Here is a 22,573-nt window from a genome sequence, read left to right as displayed (position 1 = left end):
ATGGATGTAATTAAATTTCTGTTGTGTTGCGTCTGGTGCAAACAGCCCAATTGCTTATCACTGCAAATCTCATCCCATAGCGTGTTGTTAGGACATGGGGTTACAATGTAACCAGCTCACCTCTTGATTATGTTTGTAATATTTATATTATTTGCTAATTAATAAGCACCTCATTTGGAATTCTGATCTGCATCTCATTTCGGAGTCTGCTACTGTCCACCGGAGGTGGCATTTTGGTCACGGATGCTTTGAGAGCCTTCCTGACTGAACGTATGAAATACTCTGTTTTCCACAAAGGCAACCTGGGGTGCTGAAATATAATTGGCTAAAGTGGCATTGGGTGTGTTAAATTACCAAAACAGAGACAGATGTTCTGGTAGTAAACACACATTTTCAAAGCAGAATATCTGACTTTAGCATTGTTTTTCAGATAAGCAAGAGTGTTCACTTAGCATGTTTCTTAAATATCTGCGAACATTCTGTTTTTTCATGTTTTAGAAGAGTCAAAAACTTACAAAATACTTTTCATTAATATTATAAGAAATTAAGAGTATAATAAAACTAATGAGAATCATATTAATCATTAAAATAAACTAAAATAAAATACAAATATTAGATTACTTTTTAAAATATGTGGCCTTTACAAACAATTGAAATTAAGTATGTGCTAAAATAGCTAAACAAAAAGCAGCTTAAACAACAAAAAAAATTATTAAACAGTCAATCAAAAAAACAAAACAAAACAATTCTGTACCTGCAGTTATCAGTCTTGCTAACAAGGCTAACCAGCCTAAGGAAAATGGATATTTCATTATGTTCACTGTTAAACTGATTAGTGATTAGGCAATGAATATTAAAAGATAGAATCATTTGATAAAATATGGTTGGCAGTTCTTTTTAACACTAGTATCATACATGCTGTGAAATGTGAAATGTAACTTAATTAATAGGTTAATTAAAATACATGTATTAAAACGCCTATTTCAGATATTATACCGGAATTAGAAGTGTTCATATATGAAAACATGTATAGTACAGTAATTAAATAATTACTTTTAATTAAATTAAAAAATTCCAGAAGATTGCAAGAATATCTAATATATATTTGTATACAGTTGAAGTTAGAATTTTTAGCCCCCCCTGTTTATTTTCCCCCCTATTTCTGTTTAACAGAGAGAATATTTTTTTCAACACATTTCTAAACATAATAGTTTTAATAACTCATTTCTATTCACTGATTTATTTGATCTTTGCCATGATGACAGTACATAATATTTTAAAAGCTTAAAGAGACATTTAAAAGCTTAACTAGGTTAATTAGGTTAACTAGGCAGGTTAGCATAATTAAGCAAGTTATTGTATAACTATGGTTTGTTCTGTAGACTATCGAAAAAAAAAGCTTAAAGGGGCTAATGGATTTTTAAAAATTAAAAACTGCTTTTTTTTCTTAAAATTTTCCGAAATAAAACAAATAAGACTTTCTCCAAAAGAAAAAAATATTATCAGACATACTGTGAAAATTTCCTTGCTCTGTTAAACATCATTTGGGAAATATATATAAATCAAAAGGGGGCTAATAATTCTGACTTCAACTGTACATAGATATATATAAATATATAGCCCCCCTTTGATTTTTTTAAATAATTCACACATGATGTTTAACAGAGCAATAAAATTATATATATATATATATATATATATATATATATATATATATATATATATATATATATATATATATATATATATATATATAATTTAGGGAAAAATCTTAGGCCATCAGCAGCAATTCTTTCACAAAATCTCTCCTAATGTCACCCAGTTTCAAGCTAAGTTTCAAGTTAAAACAGTAGTTCACTCTCAGAATGATTGGTAACCATTGACTTCCACTTAAAGCTAATGGTCACTATTGACTTTTATAGTATTTTTTTCCACTATCATGGAGGTCAGCTGTCACCAACAACTCTTTGGATACCAAAATATCAATTTCAAAATATCTTCTTTTGTGTTAACAAGCAGGTTTGGAACAAGCGGAAGCTGCTGACTAAATGATGACCGAATTTACATTCTAGAAGTAAATGACTCTTTTAAAATCTGGACAGTTATCTCCCAGTCTGTGATTGCCCAGCAGGTGGCAGCAGTGAGCACCGATTGTAGAGATGCACAGCGATGCGCCAACAGGACTGCAAAGTCAGCACGTGAGCGCTATCTGTTCTGCATGGCTACCACTGACACACTCACGTGCACGCCTCACACGAACATGACCATTTCATGAACTCACTAGCGCTGAAACAAGGCATAGAAACATTATATGGCAAAATGCAGATGAGAGAAAGCAGAAATCATTCTTATGGTTTATGCAGGAACATCCAGTTCATCCACTCTCTAAAAGAGAGACACGGGAAGAGAGGAACAGCAGAACATTACAGTGTATGTGTGTGTGTACCTGAAAGTCCCCCCACATCCATCTTTTTTAGGTTCTTCGCCTCCAGGATACAGATGGTGAGTTTTCCAGCTGTAGGTACGTAGCGCAGAGAGATGCAGATATCTCCAAGCTTTTCAGGCTGTTTGGGGAAAATATGAAATAGGTTATCTTAAAGGGGCAGTTCACACTGAAATGAGAATTCATTGTTTTTTTAAGTAAGGCTTGGTATCACTTAGTGGTTTCCAAACTATGGTAGCCGAGAAAGCTTAACACACTGCAATTTAAGAAAAGCAGCACAGTAAGAAAAGATTTTCATCAGTTTTAAAGCAAATGGGTTGTGAATTCTCATTGCAAACAAATTAAGAAAATGCACTGCAATTTCTCAGAACATATGCGAATAGGACACAGTGACTACGTTTACATGGACATAAGTAATCAAATTATTTGCCTTAATTTAATTTAAGAAAATAATAAGATTAAGGTGTTAAGTTAAGATTAGGTTGCTTTTTGAATTTTCTTATCGTCATCGCGTTACTGCGCTATTCACATTTCCTCCGGAGTTTCGTGTAATTTCGGGTGTTTAATTTTTAATTTGTCGACTTTAACTGCAGTTTGGCACTTTCACTTTCATTCACGAACATTTCATGCACGCCCTCCGTAACAAACGAGATATTGGATGCAACTATGAACTGCTGGAAGTGTTTATTTATTGGAAGTTTAAACCGCATGCTGAATGGAAGAAAAAAAAAATCCGCATTACACGATGCAGGTGTCTGTGGTCTGCACTAACTTGGTAGGTGCAGAGAGTGTCAAACAGCCGTGTGTGTGTGTGTGTGTGTGTGTGTGTGTGTGTTTGTTTTTATTACATGGTGGGGACCATGTGTGTGTGTGTGTGTGTGTGTGGACTATCCTATCGCAAAACTTGGCGAAAAGTCCTATCATGATGGTAATAGTTCGATTAAGATGTTTACATGTCTCTACTACACTTCAATCATAGGCGGAGCATGTGTAAGGCTGGGGAAGGCTTAGCCTCCCCCTGGCCAGAGACCACAGAGATGGCAGCAAAGAAAAAAAATGCATTGAAAACATGTAACGGGTGTAAGGCATAATATGAATGTAATTTAATGTTGATGATTAACACAACAATTTAGCTATTGTAAGTTTGTCAATTAAATTTCAAGTCCCCCTCCTCACAAAAATGGAACTGTCCAACCCGCACGTTGTATTGATGAGCGCTGTTTATTACTGGAGTTCGCAGCAGCTCTGAAAGCCAAACCAAAAGTGCTGGCCAGCAGACTATTCTGATTTGCTGGTCAAGGACATAATTAAAAAAATATAAATATATTATAATAATATATACACTGGTTTAACTTGTTTTCAGCCTTAACTGAAATTGGTAGTTACATTGTAAAGTAGTCTAGCCTGTAGTGTAGTAATCTTGTTTAGGCAATCGTTTGGAGTTTTACATTTTAAAGGTCAAATATTTATTGCTGAATTGCAAGTTCGGTTTTCGATTGGCCTCGTGAAAAAGAGAATGATTTCGTATTCTCAGGGCCGGCGCACCCAGAGGTGACCTAGGGTGTTAAAATAGTGAGGGCTGCGTCCTCTCTAATATTATTATTATTATTATTATTATTATTATTATTATTATTATTATTATTATTATTATTATTAATAGTAATAAAAGCAACAAGGTGTAATGATTTCATTTGAAACTGCATACAGTAAGTAAGAAATAAATATTAAATTTATAAGTATTTAACAATATTTTTAATATTTAATAAATGCTGTCTTGATGAACAGAATTATAATTAAATTTTTAAAAGTAATAATAATAAAAAATAGATAAACTGACCCCAAAGTTTTGACACTGTGTAGATCAGTGGGTTAGTTTAATAAAATAATTCAATGTGCGTGTTGAATATAATAGACGTTTGTTGATTGGCTGTGCTTTTGTTAAAACCTCTTTTTGGTTGGTCACAAATCTTTTTAAATGCATTAAATGGCAGCACATATCTTAGCCTTACCCTGGAGTTTGTTCACCCTCCGCCTATGACTTCAATAATGCGACTAAAATCGGAATACTCCACACGTCTTAATTCAATTTCTCTTTAGTTCGATTATGACCTTAATCTGATTAAATTAATCAAAAATCGCTGTTTACATGGTAGACTTTTAATCAGAGTATTGTCTTAATCGCATTAAAATCTAATTATTGCTGTCCATGTAAACTTACTCAGTGTTTCAAAGAGACCCAAAACATTGTGTACCTGGCTATTTATAGCCCGTTTCCACTGAGTAGTATGGTACAGTTCGGTATGCTTTTATTGCTGTTTATGGCTGGTCAAAAGGTACCAAAAAGCGAACCGTACTGTACCACTTTTTGGGTACCCTTTTGAAAGGCTACCTTGCACAACTAAAGGGTACCAAAATGCGGAACTAGATGCGCAGCTGAATGCTATTGGTTTACAGAGATACGTCTCTAGCTCGGGCACAAACCAAGAGAATAAAAACAAAGGAAGCGCCATTTTTAAATACACAGCCAAGACATTACACCATAATATTATATACAAATAGTAACGAGCCATGGTCGAGCTGAGCATAAACAAAACTTGTTGTTGTCTTGATGAGTAGCCACAAAGCTAAGAAAGAGCAGAATTTACTCTGTGCCCCTTAGTTGTTTACAAGGCCATCTAAAGCACGAGCAGTTTCACTTTCTCAAGAGAGAGAGAGAGAGAAAGAGAGAGAGCTCACATTCTCTATATTTGAAATAATGCATTTCTTGAGCTGATGATAATAACGTGTGTGCGATTATTGAAGTGGTCCTGACATCTGATCAAACAAACGCAAGCAGTGCCGTGCACAGACTCTTAAATGACTCTTGCTCACAGGGGTGGAGCAAGCTGAATTGCCGCTCTAGGCAAAGTACTATGGTGATGGTTGTGCTAAAAATCACGCTACATGGGTGCGGTCACGGAAAGCAACCCTAATTGGGGGGGTGGCAGGGATTACCGGAGTCTGTGGAGGGGGAAGGAAGGGATACAGGCTGAGAGGGCCATCTCAGTCAATGAGGGCCGCGGGGGGTGCCGGGCGGTCTGGCGAGGGGGGGGGGGGGGGGGGGGGGGGGGGGGGATGGGGTGGGGGCGAAGTGAAGACGGGGACTACTAGAATCAGTGGAGGGGCAGGGCACGGACACGTTGGAGGGGGATGGAAGGGGGTACAGGCTGAGAGGGGCACCTCAGCCAATGATGGCAGAGGGGCAGTGGCTCTAGCCACTGGGCTACCCTTCGGTGCACGGCCCTGAACGCTAGAGTGAAGAGCAAACAAACAAAGGAGAAGCCGGAAAAAACTAAGGAGCAAATGATTTGTTTCAGCAACCTAAAACATGAACATACTGCCATGTTTATCTATTATCATCTTCTTTTGGACTATTATGAACTCGGAATGATGGAATTACTTTCCAACAGAGGTTACATGTGCTGGTGAAGATTAAAGACACAGATGAGAGGTTTGCGCTTACTATGGGTTCTATGTTTGTTGTTTTTGAGGCCAAATAAGGCCTAAATGTATGCTGTGTGTAGTTTTTCTGTAATTGGTAAAATAACGGAGAGTGTAAGGGTCTGTATGTGTTCATACTGTATATGTTGTATTTATTTATTTTATCTATTTGCAGACATTACAGTTGGCAATTTCACACTATTTAGGCTATCATTGATCTGCAGGTATAATCAAGTCTTGTTCATAGAAAGGGTATTAATGAACATTTAAACACAAGTATTTATGTGTATTAAGCATCTGTTTTGTGAGAAGTGCTTCTCATATAATGTGAACAACCCATACAGCTTTACCACTGGTAGCCTTTAGGCAGTGGTAATGCAAGCCTGATAACTGACCCGTACCATACTGTACCGTATTACTCAGTGGACACGGCCATTAGGTTATGTTTTTTTTTATTTATCCTTTATTTTACCAGGAATTTCCCATTGAGATATGCATTTTTTTACCAGGGGTCCTGGCCAAAATGCCAGCACAAAATGTTTAAGATACAAAATTAGACACACATAAAATACCACGTATAAATATGTACACAAAACATTTACATATTTTTCTGGGTAAGACTTTAAAAGATTTCAAAAGACTTTTAAAAATATTTAGAGATGGAATTGTTCTACTATGATAATACTCAGCATTTCATTCCCTAATGTAGTGCCAAAGGAGGAAAATGCTGTTTTTGCAAACTCCATAGATACTCTAGGAACAGTTAAATGTAATATATACGAATTTCGTGTGCTATAACTACAAGTATAATATGATAAAAGGTTACAAATATAAGATTTACCCAATAATGCCCCAGCGGTGAATAGAAGCATATGCAATTTTCTCCTTTGGCACAGGGAAAACCAACCAACCAATTTGTACAAAGTACAATGATGGGTATGCAAAGATGCATTCGTCACAAATCATACTGCAGCATGATATATACCATGCAACTTCTTTTTAATAATGACAGGTTTGAATGCAAAAACTACATCTCCATAACATCACTAAAAGGAAACAGCTTTGAATTATTACATTTCTTGCTTCGTTGGTGTTGTGAGAATTTGGAACACATTTGCTGTCAAACCGATAAAGATCTTTTCTTAATTTGCTGGTGTTTATGGTAATTACATGTGCTTAAATTACGTGTTAAATTAATCGTGTTAAGCTTTCTCAGCCACTGTACCAAACAATACTTCATACATTACGTATATCGTAATACTTCCGGATCATAATAAGTATGATCTTTCATTTTTACATTAAAATATGTTACATTAAATGAATATGGGACATTATTTCACCCATATTTTGAAATTTGATGTTCACAAAACATCTTTGACCCATATATTAACATTTGTGAATGACAGAAGAGCAGCTTTACCTCTTCTTTCTCTGCACTGTCCAGGTCTCTCCACTGCTCAATGGGTTGTGCCAGGTCAAGGGTGTTCATTGGAATCTTTACCTCACCGATCACGTCATGTTTAGAGAAACGGTCAAAGTCATACACAGACATGACCAGAGTCTTTCCTCCCATTTCAGTGAAGGGAATCTGTAAAATGAGCATCAGCACATTAGCATGTGTTTACGTACAGTCAAACCAGAAATTAATTAGACAGCAGATTTTGATATTTATTACTTGTAGGTGTAGGACACTATAGTTCATTTATGTAAGTGAAGCCAGCAAAGCAAAACAAAGTAAACTCTTAATACAGTGGACTAAAAACCAACATTAATCGAAGAGGCTGTCTGGAAATACTGAAGTTCGGCATTGATAAATTTGGTAGACAACTAGTCTACAAGCTGGCATTGAGGATGAGGGTGAACAACAAAGTACTACTAGTTGAGTAAAATGACCATACTAACATTTGTCTTTTAATATTTTAGTTGATTGGGATCTATTACATACTGTACCTTTCTATCAAGTTATCTAGAATTAGCACAATGCATTTCCTCTGCCAGTTTCTTCATGACAAGCAGGTCATGTGCTGGCTTTAAGCTAGTCCTGATAAACAAATGACCAGCAAAGAACAAGCAAGTACTAGAAAAGAACTAATTTTAACCAGCGCATGACCAAAAATAACTAGCAATAACTAGCTTAAATCAGCTCATGAGCACCAAGAACCGTCAAATAACCAGCTTAAACCAGCTCATGACTAGCAAGAACCAATTTTCAAAAAGCTCATAACCACTAATGAATAACTCGCTTAAACCAGCTCATGTCCTGTAAAAACTAAAAAGAACTAGTTTAAACCAGCTCATGGCCAACAAGAACTAGCAAAGATGTAGCTTAACCAGCTCATGTCTAGCACGAACCAACACAGAACCGCAGTTTTAAAAAAAGCTCATGACCACTAAACGAACCAGTGATAACTAGCTTGGCCCATCTCATGTGCAGCAAGAACTAGGTTAAAGTAGCTCATGACCAGCAAGAACAGATAAACCATCTTAAACCAGGCCATGATCACCAAGAACCAGCAAGAATAAGCAAAGAACTAGCTTAAACCAGATCATGACCAGCATGAACCAGCAAGAATAAGAAAAGGACTAGTTTAAACCAGCAGCCATTTTACCAGCATACTGTTTTTTGCAACAAGGTTTTTCTGAACTATGGCCCATATGCTGTGATAATATGAGAAATGTCTGAAAAGTTTTTGGTTTGACTGTTTTCTGGTAATGCACTGCAGTAGATACTGTACCTTAAAGTGGAAAGTCTCATTGAAGACAGGGTTGAGGGTTTTCTTGTGCACCTTGGTGTCATACTTCTTCTTCTTGTCTGGGAGGATGAAAACTTTGACGTATGGGTCTGAGGTGCCACCACTATCCATGGACAGAAGATCTGCAGCTTGCAGGATGCCCACCGTCAGCTACACAAGGAGACAGTGTAGTCAAACATTAAATATGCATGTATTCAATGGGTACTTTGACTTGATTTAAAAAAAGTGTCAAAATATTTGGACTCTTTACAAATGCTTACAGCTGTATTTAGTGTTGTCCACTGAATATCAGGTGTAAATAGGACTTAAATGTACAGTTTATCCCCAAACAACATTTACTCACTATTCACTCACCTTCAAGTGGTTGCAAGCCTTTATAAGTTTCTTACTTCTGCTTAAGACAAAAGAAGATATTTTGAAGAAAGTTACAAACCTGTAACCATCTACTTCCAAAGTAGGAAAAACTAATTGTATGGAAATCAGTGGTTACAAAGTTTCCACCTTTCTTCAAAATATCTGTGCTCAACACATAAAGGTTTGAAGCCACTTGAGTAAATAGTGAGCAAAAGAGTATCAAAACTGCAACAAAACAAAATAAACAAAACCAAGACATTAAAGATGCGATAGAATGAAAATCTAGATACACTGTACCTAGGCATAGCTTAATAATAATGGTTCAGTACATAGAAATGACATATGGTGAACACCATTGTTTCCTCATTCTTGCGTTCTCGAGGTCAATCAGAACAAAATGCGGTATCATTAATATGCACGCCCCATTCTGCATTTGATTGGCCATGATGTTTGAAAGTGAGATTACAACAATATTTTTTTCCTTTAAGTTTAATTAAGCTTGTGTTAAACATACTGTGTGTGTGGGACTCTTATTTTGAAAATGGGAGAGGCAGGGAAACTTTTTGTAAACTTTTGTTCCATGGAATGTTCGCAGTTCGTCAAGACACAAAATGCAGGACATATGGATTGAGATTCATTAATCGCCTCCCCATAGAGGCATAAAATTTGTTTAACTATCATTTCTTAGTTTAACATGTATATTTATAAATTAGTTTAACATTTGTAATGAGTCAACAGACATGTGTGCACAGTTATAATAAGGTACCAAATATAAGTAGACTGCTGAATACAAGTGTTTAATGCAAGTTTATGCACCATCACTCAGAAATTACTGTTTTTTGTCTTGAGTAAAAGGACACGATTAAACTTTATAAAACTCATAGCTTTATGCAGAGGTTAATATTAATTTCTGCCATTGTTTTCGTACATATTAAAGCTTCAAAATACAACACTAAATACAGATCAAGGCCATTCCAAATGGTCAAAACCAAGCATTTCATTTTAAGGGTAATATCTGTGGTTATAAATTAGCATATAAAACTACGGAGTGGCGCAGTAGGTAGTGCTGTCGCCTCACAGCAAGAAGGTTGCTGGTTCGAGCCTCGGCTGGGTCAGTTGGCGTTTCTGTGTGGAGTTTGCATGTTCTTCCTGTTCTTCCTCCGGTTGCACTGGTCTCCCCAACAGTCCAAAGACATGTGGTACAGGTGAATTGGGTAGGCTCAATTGTTCATAGTGTATGAGTGTGAATGAATGTGTATGGATGTTTCCCACAGATGGGTTGCAGCTGGAAGGGCATCCGCTGCGTAAAACATTTGCTGGATAAGTTGGCGGTTCATTCTACTGTGGCGATCCCGTATTAATAAAGGGACTAAGCCGAAAAGAAAATGAATGAATAAATCAAGACACTTTATGACACCTTTAAATATTAATACGTGTATTATTCCTCATGAGGAAATGTAAGTGTTTTACGGTTTGTCAGTTTAGTGGCTAATTCGTATGAATTTGTTCAAGCTCATTCATTCATTCATTCATTCATTTTCATCCGCCTTTCCAGGCCCGGGTCGTGGGGCAGCAGTCTTAGTAGAGAAAAAACTGCCTGGAACACCTCCTTAGGTAGGCGTCCAGGAGGCATCCAAAATAGATGCCCTAGCCACCTCAGCTGACTTTTCTCAATGTGGAGGAGCAGCAGCTTTACTCCAAGCTCCTCCCGGGTGACAGAGTTCCTCACCCTATCTATAAGGGTGCGCCCTGCCAGCCAGCAAAGGAAACTCATTTAAGCCGCTTGTATCTGAGATCTTGTCTTTTTGGTCATGACCCTAAGCTCATGAACATAGGTAAGAGTAGGAACGTAGATTGACTGGTAAATCGAGAGCTTTGCATTTCAGCTCAGCTCCTTCTTTACCACAATGGACCAATACATAGAGCGCATTACTACTGCTGCTGCACCAACATGCCTCTCAATCTCACGTTCCATCCTTTCCTCACTCGTGAGCAAAACTCCAAGATACTTAAACTCCTTCACCTGGGGTAAGGACTTTCCTCCAACCTGGAGATGGCAAACCGCCTTTTTCTGGAGGGGCACCATGGCCTCAGACTTGGAGGTACTGATTCTCATTCTCGCCACATCACACTCGGCAGTAAACCGAGTACAAGCTCAGTCATATGAAAATGTATGATTTTAAAAAGAAGACATAGCACCCAACCCCACCCCTAAACTCAACGGTCATTGGGGAGATGAGCAAATTGTACTAAATTGTACAAATAGGATTGTACAAATTTATACGAATTAGCCACTAAATCAAAAAGTTACGATTTACCATGAGATTGTGTTGAAAATACAGCATAATATCAAAGTAATGTGCATTTACCTGACTTGCAGAGAAATCATAGTCCAGGGAGAACTGCAGTTTGCCCAGCTTCTCTTTCTCTTTAGGTTCCTCCTCCTTCTCTTCAGTAATTCCCATATCTATATCTTCTTCATCATCATCCTCTTCCTGTTTCTGGAGAGACAAAAGCACAGATGGCGTTACAGGAGAAACTAGAGCAAAGGCGACTGAAGGTAAATGAAGTTCCCTAAACATGGTTCAACTGGGCCAATTCTCAGCTTACCTGAAGTTAGTTGGGTGTCAAACCACCCGGGTGTTACTGTATGTAACTGTGTCAGCGATGACCTTAAGAGCAACATGACTTGATTTCACTCTTCCTTTCATGACACCATTTTGTTACTTTCTACATTACTTTTGTGGAGAAAAAGATTGGCAGAAGGCTGCTAGTTTTTCTAAAGCAGACTGTCCATAAATTGATTCTCAGTCTGAAGGGTATAATAAAGCCCTGAGAAGGAGTCTAAAATACTCAATTTCACGCAGGAACTAAAGATTCAGGAGATACAGGAGGGAAGTGTTGCTGCTTTAAATGGAGTTCAAACTTGTTCCAGAGCTGTTTGACTTTCTTTCTTCTCTTAAACAAAGAGAATATCCTGAAAATGCTTGAAATGGTAAGCCATTGACATATTTGTACTATGGAAGTCAATGGCTAATAGTTTCCAACATTCTTCAGAATATCTTCTTTTGTGTTTAACAAATAAAAAAAAGAAAGGTTTGGAGCCACTTGTGTAAATGGTGTTTTTTTTTTTAGATAAACTCTCTTTAAAGCGAAAACATGGTTCAGTTCAATGTAAAGTGACAGACAATTTGGAAGAAATATAATTTTACACATCGTTATTTCACATGGTTTCTCCCTGCTGCTCCTCAAAATGACAATGGTGAAGTCATGAAATGAATCTTAATGAACTTATATCATTTACTTTTGTAGTGATTTCATAGCCTAGCTATTCTTATGTAATTGATGTTTTTGTGCCTTGTGCTGCAATTAAATATTGCAGAAATATTACCATACAAGGCTGCCAATTGTGTGCTATCATCATGACGCAATCTAAAGTTTTAAAATCAGAATTAAAAGTAACTTATTGAAGAAATTATAAATGAAGACAAATCTAATAAATTAACATTATAGTGAAATAGAAAAATATTTCAACTTGAATGAAAATGTTGATCCTTTCTTCTTAAAGATAAGCCAAGGCCACTAAGTCTGAAACATTCTTTGCTTTGAAATTTTTTCAATAATATGTGGGCGCAAACATATTCATTGCTAGAATTTGCCAAAGTATGTGAGGTCTGTGGCATTAAATCTTATTCAAAGTTTAGTTTGAGGCAGCTGAAAATAAATGAGATCCGTGGGCATAACTATATATCATACTTTGTTGAAAACAGTCTGTGTCTATTAGTTTTAAGCGAACAGAAATGATTTTGAAGCTCTGCCCACATTTTACATTAAGTTTAGCAGTGTTTTCTTCATAAGTGCTTTTTAAATTCTGGTCGCTTGCCAGTTAAAAGAGATAATTTATCTTAAATGAACTATTAGAATTCTGTGATCAATTGCTCAGCCGAGTGCCGTTATAAACCCATTCGAACAAACTTGGATGAGATTCACAATGATGTGTTTGCCCCAACTTGTTGCTATTTTTAGACCAACGCAACCTTAATTTTCTAGTTTTCCACCACATTGTTTAAATAGCAAATCCATTTGCACCACTTTGTGAATTTATTTGTGTTTCGGTCTAGAAAAGAGATGTGTTAAGGCACATGGTTGGTGCGTTGCTATTTTGGGGAACTAAAATAGACTGCGCAATAGACCAGCTGAAAGCAGTCCAGTGCAGAGCGTGTCAGTTGTGCGCCTTGCTTAAACATTGCTTAAAACACGCAGGATGTACAGCAATACACAAATATCTTTCCACATAAATATAAAAACCACTGCCTTTATGTTTCTTTACCTCTGTGAGCTTTTCAGTTTATTCACGACAGCTTGCTTTTGTATATTGTTTTTATTATTATTTGTAGAATTATTTATTATATGCATATTTATATTTGTTTTATTAAAAACTTAGATTTGTCCACCTGTCAGGTTTTGGACCATATGGGGCATAGCACGTGTGTTTGGATATAGCTCAGCTTTATAACCACACTTCGTTTTTATTGTTTATTTATTTATTTGCTGAAAATTAGAACTGAATATGGAAATAGTTTTGAAACAAATCTTTGCGCTTAACAAACGAAATTATGTGAGCTAATGGATGTCTGCCCATAGCCTACAACACTGTTTCCTTATCCATGAAAGAGAGAAAGAGAAAGTAAAAGGAAAGACCGATCGGAGGAGGCTCATTCTTTATCCTTGTGCTGCAGATGGTCTGTTTAATGGTTTTCTTACCAATGAAGCGTTCAGTTTTTACACTTACAAAGTCCGCCATGTAAATAGCAAATGCACCATAGCGCAAGGCAACTGACTCTTAAAGGGAATGGGAGATGAAACTCTGATTGGTTTATTCTCAAAACACACCCCATAACTCATTAAGAGACTAAGCATAACCCTGTTAGAACATACGCCGTGGCTCAGAGCATATTTTTCCGTGCTTAAAATAGCAAAAGTGGATTCTGACATGTCCTTAATGCTTTTGTGCCCTGCGATTTAGACTTTGCACCTATATCGTTAAAAGAGAGCCCATTATCTCACTCGACCATCATAACAGCAAAATTTTGTGTAGTCTGAACCAGGCATATCTTGTGTCATAAATAACACGAAGTTTAATGCTCAATGACTTCTATACAGTCCCAATCCCAATTTTATTTTCGTACCCCTACCCCTTCCCCTTCACCTTGGCCCTCAAATCCGAGTGTGAAGGGAAAGGGCTCTAAAATTTACTCCTAAGAATCGGGACACCATTTCAGCACCTGCAAACGTCATTATATGTCATCGCGATCTCTTGCTTCATATGAGATCAGATGATCGTGACTGCTGTAGTTATTCCAGTTGCTTTATTTTTTGGTATTTATCTTCAGGAAATCACTGAAGGCTAATGTGGCAATAAGATCGTAACTATACTGTGCATTTACACAATGGCCATATTAATCTATGTAAACACAAGAAAACAACATTAACATTATAGCAGACACTGTATAAAGTATACAGGATACTATACTACTATACAGCAGTTATTATTATGGATTAGAGATAGCAAAATTTTGCTGTTTTTATTTTAGCGTTTTTTTTTTTTTTTTAAGGCATGACGATAAAACATGAACAAGGTTATGAATATATTAAAACATGTGTTTTTTTGTTGTAAAAAGTCATAATAATGACAAAATACTTATTTGTGGATCTCCTGACTTCCGGGTGCAGCTATCCTGCTGTTGTGGCTGGTGTATTCTGGGAAATTTTCTTACCCCTTGGTTTCGAGTGTGGTCCAGAAAAATCTCTCTTTCAAGGGCTATCTAGCCCTTCCCCTTAGCCTTACACTTTCAAGCTAAAGAGAATTGGGACACCTCTACCTTTTCACTGGAACGCGCAAAACGAGGGGTAGGGGTAAGGGTCATTTAAAAAAAGTGTGAATAGCCCTTTAAGGGTTTGGAAAGACATCAGGTTGACTAAATGATTACAACATATTTTTCTCTCCTAAAATTTAAACAACACTTTGAATGATTTTATATCAATATATATATATATATATATATATATTTGATTATTTGATTGATTATATCGTTAGATGTTTTTTCCTTTATGGGCCTTGTTCCACCTGGTACTAACATTCCTTTTCAGTGATCCAATCACAAGATGCCAGCTAAGATGCTTAGTAAAGTTTTTGAGATTGTCAAAAATGTCCACAGCAGCCCTTAGTGGATTAAAAAAAAAAAAAAAAAAACTGACGTCGCCTCTGCCACCTATTTCACGTTTTCCAAAATGTACCCCTGGGCACGTATCTCCAATGAGCCTGAGGTATAAAAGGTATAAAAGCTGTCACTGGGGTGGTACCTTTTACCTGGGGTGGTAGAGTTTTATACTGATGGTCACTTTAATTGGGCAGTCCACTACGATATCATATTTTAAACATTTTAGCTTGTGTAATGTAGCTGTGTAAAGATAAACAACATATTTGAAAGTCAGACACTCAAAGTTAAATGCAAAGGAAGGCTGTTGCTGCGTCTCAATCAGCACCCTAGGTTGTTTATCAGTAGGCACTGTTAAAGGCACTGATGAGTTTGGTTCACTACACATTGGGACAGACTGAGTGTGACATGAGAATGTCTTTGCATAATCAAAACTGAAGTTTATGAACAACAGAAATTTTTAGGTATTCTAATATGTTTTTTAAAAGTACATTTCAACCATTAAACAGTCTAGCTATGTCCATTCATGTTAAAAATAAATAACATCTTGCTTATTATTATTACATTTGATGATTTGAGTCACTTGATTCATATTTTGCACTACCGAACTTCTGTAAAGAGCGGATAGTGTATTTTGATGCGCCCTAACTTTCACAGTGCATTTAGGGACTTTTCAGGGTAGGAACCTTTCAGTTCACTGGAAGACTTTTGCAAATGAGACAGCACAGGGGTCACACTTTATTTTGATGGTCTGTTTGTTGAATTTAGGTTACATTGCATCTACATGTCAACTAATTCTCATTAGATTTCAAGTAGACTATTAGGTTAGGGTTGGGGTTAGTGTAAGTTGACGTACTTGCAATGTTTCTTATAGTCAGTTAAATGTCTGTTGAAGGAGCAGTATCAACAGATATTGTCTACTAATACTCAAATGAACCGTCAAAAGTAAATAAAGTAAATAAATAAAGTTTTACCTTTGCCACCCTCATACACCCCCACACCCTCCTCATAACTTATACTCCCCATAATCACTGCACTATATAATATTCACACATTTAAAATTGTACACTACTACTTTGTTGCACTAATTCATCTTGAACTGTACATACCCATATATTGTACATATACATGTGTAATTATGTTCATATATATCTGCATAATTCTGATTATTAATAGCAACCCATACATATATTCATCTATTGTGAATCTCTGTTCATAGATAATACAACCTGTATATAATGTTTATAGTACATCCATCTGTAAATATCACCATAGATGATTTTTTTTATAATTGCACTTTATAACTTATACCTGTATCCTTCACTTGCTGCTATTGCACTGATGGTTAGACCTAAACTGCATTCTGTTGCCTTGAACTTGTATATGTGTAATGACAATAAAGTTTAATTTAATCTAATGTTACTAACCTAGAGAAAGGTAAAATGAGGCCATTGAGGCCTGACCTTCAGAGGATCCAGGAAATATGATAGTTGTTTTCATGTTAGTTGAGTAGCAGTATAAAATTAAGGTAAGATATGCAAAAAAAAAAATTTTTATTACAAATTAAGCATAAACACACATTGTTTTGCACAAGCTAAACAACCAAGCCTTAAAAAAACACTGGACCACCCTTTTAGGTTCATATTATCACCTAAAGGACCCATATTGTACCCTTAGTGGCCAATCAAACCAAATGCACTTTTCCGTTTTGAAGCAGGTCACACACCGAATGCGCTGCTCAGGCAGAGCTGTGACGCTCATATGACAGTTGGAAGTAATGCACACTAGACGCGCACATTCAAATGTTTTTTTTTAATGAAACTGTTCAGATGGCACTCTGTGACGCGGCAGAAATATAAACAGTGTTCTGAATCGTAGCTGGGCGCCATGGACTGTAGTCAACTTGCGGCGCCGGTGTGCGCACCCTGATAGAAATCTATGTTTAGAATTCTAAAATGCATTGTGCCTCCGATGTGCAACCCCCTAAAGAACGCGAGGCGTACCACACTGCCTTTTTTATTGACAAGGAAGTGCGGTGTGCTTTTTATGTTTCTAGGGAACGACTAATTCAGCTGCGTATTATGCGTGAGCACTGATGTTGATATTATAATTGTAATATTTAATAATTTTGTGATATTCAAGATTTGTGAAGTCATACAGCTCCGGATCACTCAAAACAGCAACCACTAATCTGTCCTACATCTTTAAAAGTCTAGATAGTCATCTTGACAACACAAACACTGCTGTCACCTCGACGGAAACCCGCCCTCTGCTTTCATTTAATTGGAGAATGAAAAGGCGCGACTGACGTAACATGCTCAGAATTTACTTTTCTTCAACTGCAGGTGCACACAACGGCACAAACCGCAAGGCGCATAAGACGGTTAAAATTCAGGGCAAATAAGCAGCAGGCAAAATGCTCGTTGCCAAGTTGCCAAACTTCGACATATGCTATAACTGTCGGATGCAGAAAAGCTTATTCAAGAGTTCACACTTAGCTGATGATTTATAAAGCTTGTTTGGCATGCTGTCCTGGGAGAGAGTCCTGAGCTCATAAGATCCTCGAGCCCGGGGCTCCCTCCCATTTGCAAGGCGAGAGGGGAATTTGAGCTCAGGTAGATCTCGAGAACTCCCCTGCTGTAGTAGCTAATGAACAAATAGTGATTGCTCTTAAGAGAGAACTACTTACTAGGAGCATGTCTAGGTTCCTGATTTGGATTAGTCAATTAACTGAAGTTGCATGTTTTTGGCCGGTGGGATGAAACCGGAGAACTTGGGGGAAACCCATGTGAGGAGAACATGTAAACTCCGCACAGAAAAGTTGGCTGGCTTGGTAAGGACTAGAACCAGTGACGTTCTTGCTGTGAGGCAACAGTGCTAACCACTGGGCCACCATGCCACCCATCTAGGAAAGGAGGAGGAGTAGGGGTGGAAGGGGGGATTTTTCAAATAGAAGATGGCTGTCATTTGGACCTTAGGGTATTTATAGTTGCATAGGAATCGTCTGATTGGTGAATCATTAATTGAATAATATGGGGCCGGCTGTAAGCAATCATAAGCACGTGATCCTCTCGAAATGAGTTGATAAATAAGCTTCACATCATGCTTTCATGACCTCTCGGTTAGACTATTGTAATGCGTTACTAGGCGGTTGCCCTGTTGGCCTAATTAACAAACTTCAGCTGGTTCAAAATGCAGCTGCTAGAGTGCTTTCTAGAACAAAGAAATATGATCATATTACTCTAGTTATTTCATCATTGCATTGGCTCCCTATTAAATGTAGTATACATGTAAAAATTTTATTGAATTCCTACAAAGCCCTGAATGGCTTAGCTCCCCAGTATTTAAGGAAGCTCCTGGTGTACTATAACCCCTCACGTTCACTATGCTCAATTAATTCTCGACAAGTGATTATTCCCAGAATATCAAAATCAACTGTAGGTGGTCGATATTTCTCATTTCTGGCACCTAAACTCTGGAACAGACTTCCTAGCAGATTTCGGGAAGCAGTCTCACTCTGTCAGTTCAAAACTGGATTAAAGACACATCTCTTTGCTTTAGCATACACATAAAATACAAATGTTTTTGAAATCCAAATCCTCTAAAGGATTGTTAGTCTGCATTGTTAGTCTATTTAGAGCAACCGGAGTCGGGAACACTTCCCAAAAGACATTATAATTTGAACGGAATCTACGCTTATGTTAGTCTTTCTTTATTATTCCAGAGGTTTCCATAATCTTGGACCAGGCCGTATTCTGAGCAGCTGCTGTGGTGGCCATGGAGAACTGGAGAGCATAAGACGGTGACAGACGAGTCTTCGCATTGATCCTGAAGAGCCAGTCGGTGACCACTCCCACCTACAGCTTCTTCAACGATTGGCGTCCAGCGTTCCGGTGCTTAGACTGCCACTCTGAACAAGAAGTTTGGACAAAGGAGAAATGGTCATGCCCAACTTAGCCTGGTTTCTCTCGAGTTTATTTTCCTTCACTTTCGCCAATTGGTGAAGTGTGTTCCTCGCCGCTGTCGCCACTGGCTTGCATGGTCCGAACTTGTGGAGCTGCGCATCGATGGATTTGCTCTTCAGTGTTTGGACTTTCAGCAGTGAAAAGTAAACCACACTGAACTAAACTGAACTTAAACTCTGAAAACTGGACTGACGCAGTTTCAGTTTACTATAATCTTGTATGTAAAGCTGCTTTGACACAATCTACATTGTAAAAGCGCCATAGAAATAAAGATGAATTAAATTGAATTGAATTTTAAAAAGGCATCTCTCAATGCAAAAAAATAAATAAATCATCGGTGTGATCAGGGCCTAATGGCGCATATTAATACATACAAAAAAATAAATGTGTCTTTTGAATAAGTACCGCTTTAGTGACAGTTTTTATACTTTTATTTTATTTTAAACTGTCCTAAATGTGTACTAAATTAGATGTCACATGCTGGCAGTCCGCTAGACTAGCATTGTCTCCTTTGAAAGACATGGAGTTAGTGTAGTTCATAATACTGTTACATGACTAATGGTGCTTTGGGGGCTCGTCCCCAGGAACCTCATTCGTGTGGGAACATCAGACAGACACTGCTGTGATGAAGCATTTCTCACATTTGTTATGCACTTTGAAGAATTAATGCAGCCTCAAAACGCAACGCTAGTGAAACAGCAAATATTAGCTTACATCGATGGAGATGTCTGGTTCAGCTTTGGGAAACAAAAAAAGAAGAAAAAAAAAACACAAGAGCACAAGACGAAAAACAAAGAGTTGAATCAGAATGTCTCTGAATAGGAAATTAAAAAAATGCTTGGGGTGAAGATTTGACCACTCACCCTGAATATACACATCCACATACACACAAATTCAATTCACACTCCCCCATACACACAAACACATATATAAGCACCATTTCTTATATTTTAACTGACAGGGTAGAATGCATTCATGCATGCCAAGCCACAAAATGCAAAGTCTGGAAATATTTCTCCACGGTTGCATAATTGTTCAAGCCATAGTGGATCAAACCGATGCGATGCTAGCATTAAATCTGGAGGATGATTAATGATGTAACAGTAATGCAGTATTCCTACAATGAAGTGTGCGGTGGTTCTCTTACGTAACTAAAGGAGACTTGCATTGAGCATTCAGAGGCAGTCATGCTAAGTTACGGCACATTCATCTCAGTAAAGGTGGCAGATGGAATAAGAAACGGTGAAGGGGAAATCAATAACACACAGTATGCCATTATTTGCACCAACAGCCCTGTGATCAAATCAGCATGTGATGATTAACCATGTTTATTGCATTATGATTTAAGCTCATAATTTAAACTTGTTTAGCATAGCTTCTTTTTGTGGTAAAAAAAGGCCTTTTTAGGTATCCATAATTCATGATATTAACAACCAGTAAAATACATGTGTGTTAGATGGAATTATTAATCATGGCGACATTTAAAAAAGGTTATTATATGATAAATTCTACCTCAGATAACGGAGTGTGTAATTTGTCACTGCTAACTTTTAACTGGAACTGCAAAAATTATTTTCAAACACAAATAGGTTGATTTTTTTTCAAACAGGTCGAATGAATAGACGTTCCTGTTTAAATCCTGAAAGATATACCTCGTTTTACATCTGTTTTCAACATCGATAATAGTAAGACATGTTTCTAAATCATCAAATCATTATATTGGACTGGTTTAGTGACTCTGAAGACTGGAGTAATGATGCTAAAATTCAACTTTGAGCCACGTAAATAAATTAAATCATAAAATTAAATGTTTATATGTAGTTAAAACTGTAAACACCAAAAATCAGTCCAAGGCATTTGAATAATGTGAAAAAATATTTAAAAGCCTTTATTGACATGGCTATTCCTTAAAACTGCGCCTACACGTTTCAGTAAACACTTACCTTTATCAGGGTAACAGCGATCAGGTGTGTCTGGAGTTTCTTTTGAATACTATGGTCTCATGACCTTATGTGTTCAATAAATTATTTTTGTATAGTTTAGTTATTCTAATGAGTCATGAGACCATAATATTCAAAAGAAACTCCAGACTCACCTGATTGCTGTCACCGTGGTGAAGTGTTTGAGGAAATGCATAGGCACAGTTTTAGGGAATAGCCATGTCAATAAAGCCTTTTTAATATTTTTCCACATTTTTCGAGAGATTTGGACTGATTTTTGCTGTTTATTCTGATGAATCCCTTGCCCAAAGAGCACCGACACATAATTTAAGGTACCGCTGAGCACTTTTTGTTTGATTTTATATCTGCTTCCTGTATTTCTGATAATAGATAAATAATAGAAACACAAAATAAAATATACAGTTTAGTTCAGAATTATTATCCCCCTGAATTTTTAGTCCCCCTGTTTTTTGTAACGGAGAGAATATTTTTTTCAACACATTTTTAAACAATAGTTTTTAATAACTCATTTCTAATAACTGGTTTAATTTATCTTTGCCATGACAACAGTAAATAATATTTTACTAGATATTTTTCAAGACACTTCTATACAGCTTAAAGTGACATTTAAAGGCTTAACTAGGTTAATTAGGTAAACTAGGCAGGTTAGGGTAATTAGGCAAGTTATTGTATAATGATGGTTTGTTCTGTAGACTATTGAAAACAATTATAGCTTAAAGGGGCTAATAATATTGAGGGTTAAAATAGTTTTTTTTTTATTTATTAAAACTGCTTTTATTCTAGCTGAAATAAAACAAATAAGACTTTCTCCAGAAGAAAAAAAATATTATCAGACATACTGTGAAAATTTCCTTGGTTTGTTAAACATCATTTGGGAAATATTTAAAAAAGAAAAAAACTCAAAGGGTGGCAAATAATTCTGACTTCAACTGTATATGACTTACTTTAACATCATCTTACTAACCCCAAATTCAACTTCCAGTATGTCATGATAGCATTTATTGATACACACATGTTGTATATAATTCACATTGTTGTATATCATATTTATGTTGTACATAAATGTATATCTTAAAAACATTTTTATGAGTTATTTTAATAGTGATTACACATATCACCCTTACATGTATAGCTGTCTCGATCCAAATGTAGGTGACCTTTTTCTTCAGTACAATATTAACAAATTTTAGCTGAAATTGTGGTTGCTTCTGAAAATTCTAGCACAGACTGATGATTTCACTTCATAAGCCCTCAATAATACTTATGCAGTCATATTTGTACGTTTTCATATTGTCTAAGAGACATCCAAACATAAACGCCTTGACTAAAACTAGGCTACATTTGGCCTGTCAGTGAAACTTTATTAGACATCGAAGAATATAGTTAAAACATAGGCCAG

General features: G+C 36.7%; 1 protein-coding gene across 3 annotated transcripts in view; it reads right to left on the bottom strand.

Annotated features, from left to right (window-relative positions):
• Window positions 1-22,573, bottom strand: part of syt2a (synaptotagmin IIa) — a 194,854-nt gene that overhangs the window by 15,123 nt on the left and 157,158 nt on the right. For 2 of the 3 annotated variants that reach the window (XM_056449976.1, XM_056449975.1), the window contains exons 4-7: window positions 11,400-11,531; window positions 8,659-8,826; window positions 7,344-7,511; window positions 2,447-2,564 (exon numbers count right to left, since the gene is read on the bottom strand). In XM_056449976.1, the coding sequence (XP_056305951.1) occupies window positions 2,447-2,564; window positions 7,344-7,511; window positions 8,659-8,826; window positions 11,400-11,531 (586 nt within the window). The remainder of the gene's footprint in view (window positions 1-2,446; window positions 2,565-7,343; window positions 7,512-8,658; window positions 8,827-11,399; window positions 11,532-22,573) is intronic. The other variant, XM_056449977.1, reaches the window with a different exon arrangement.

The sequence above is a fragment of the Danio aesculapii genome, chromosome 23, assembly GCF_903798145.1.
Source record: "Danio aesculapii chromosome 23, fDanAes4.1, whole genome shotgun sequence".
NCBI lineage: Eukaryota > Metazoa > Chordata > Actinopteri > Cypriniformes > Danionidae > Danio > Danio aesculapii.
This window is presented reverse-complemented; position numbering and strand designations above follow the sequence as displayed.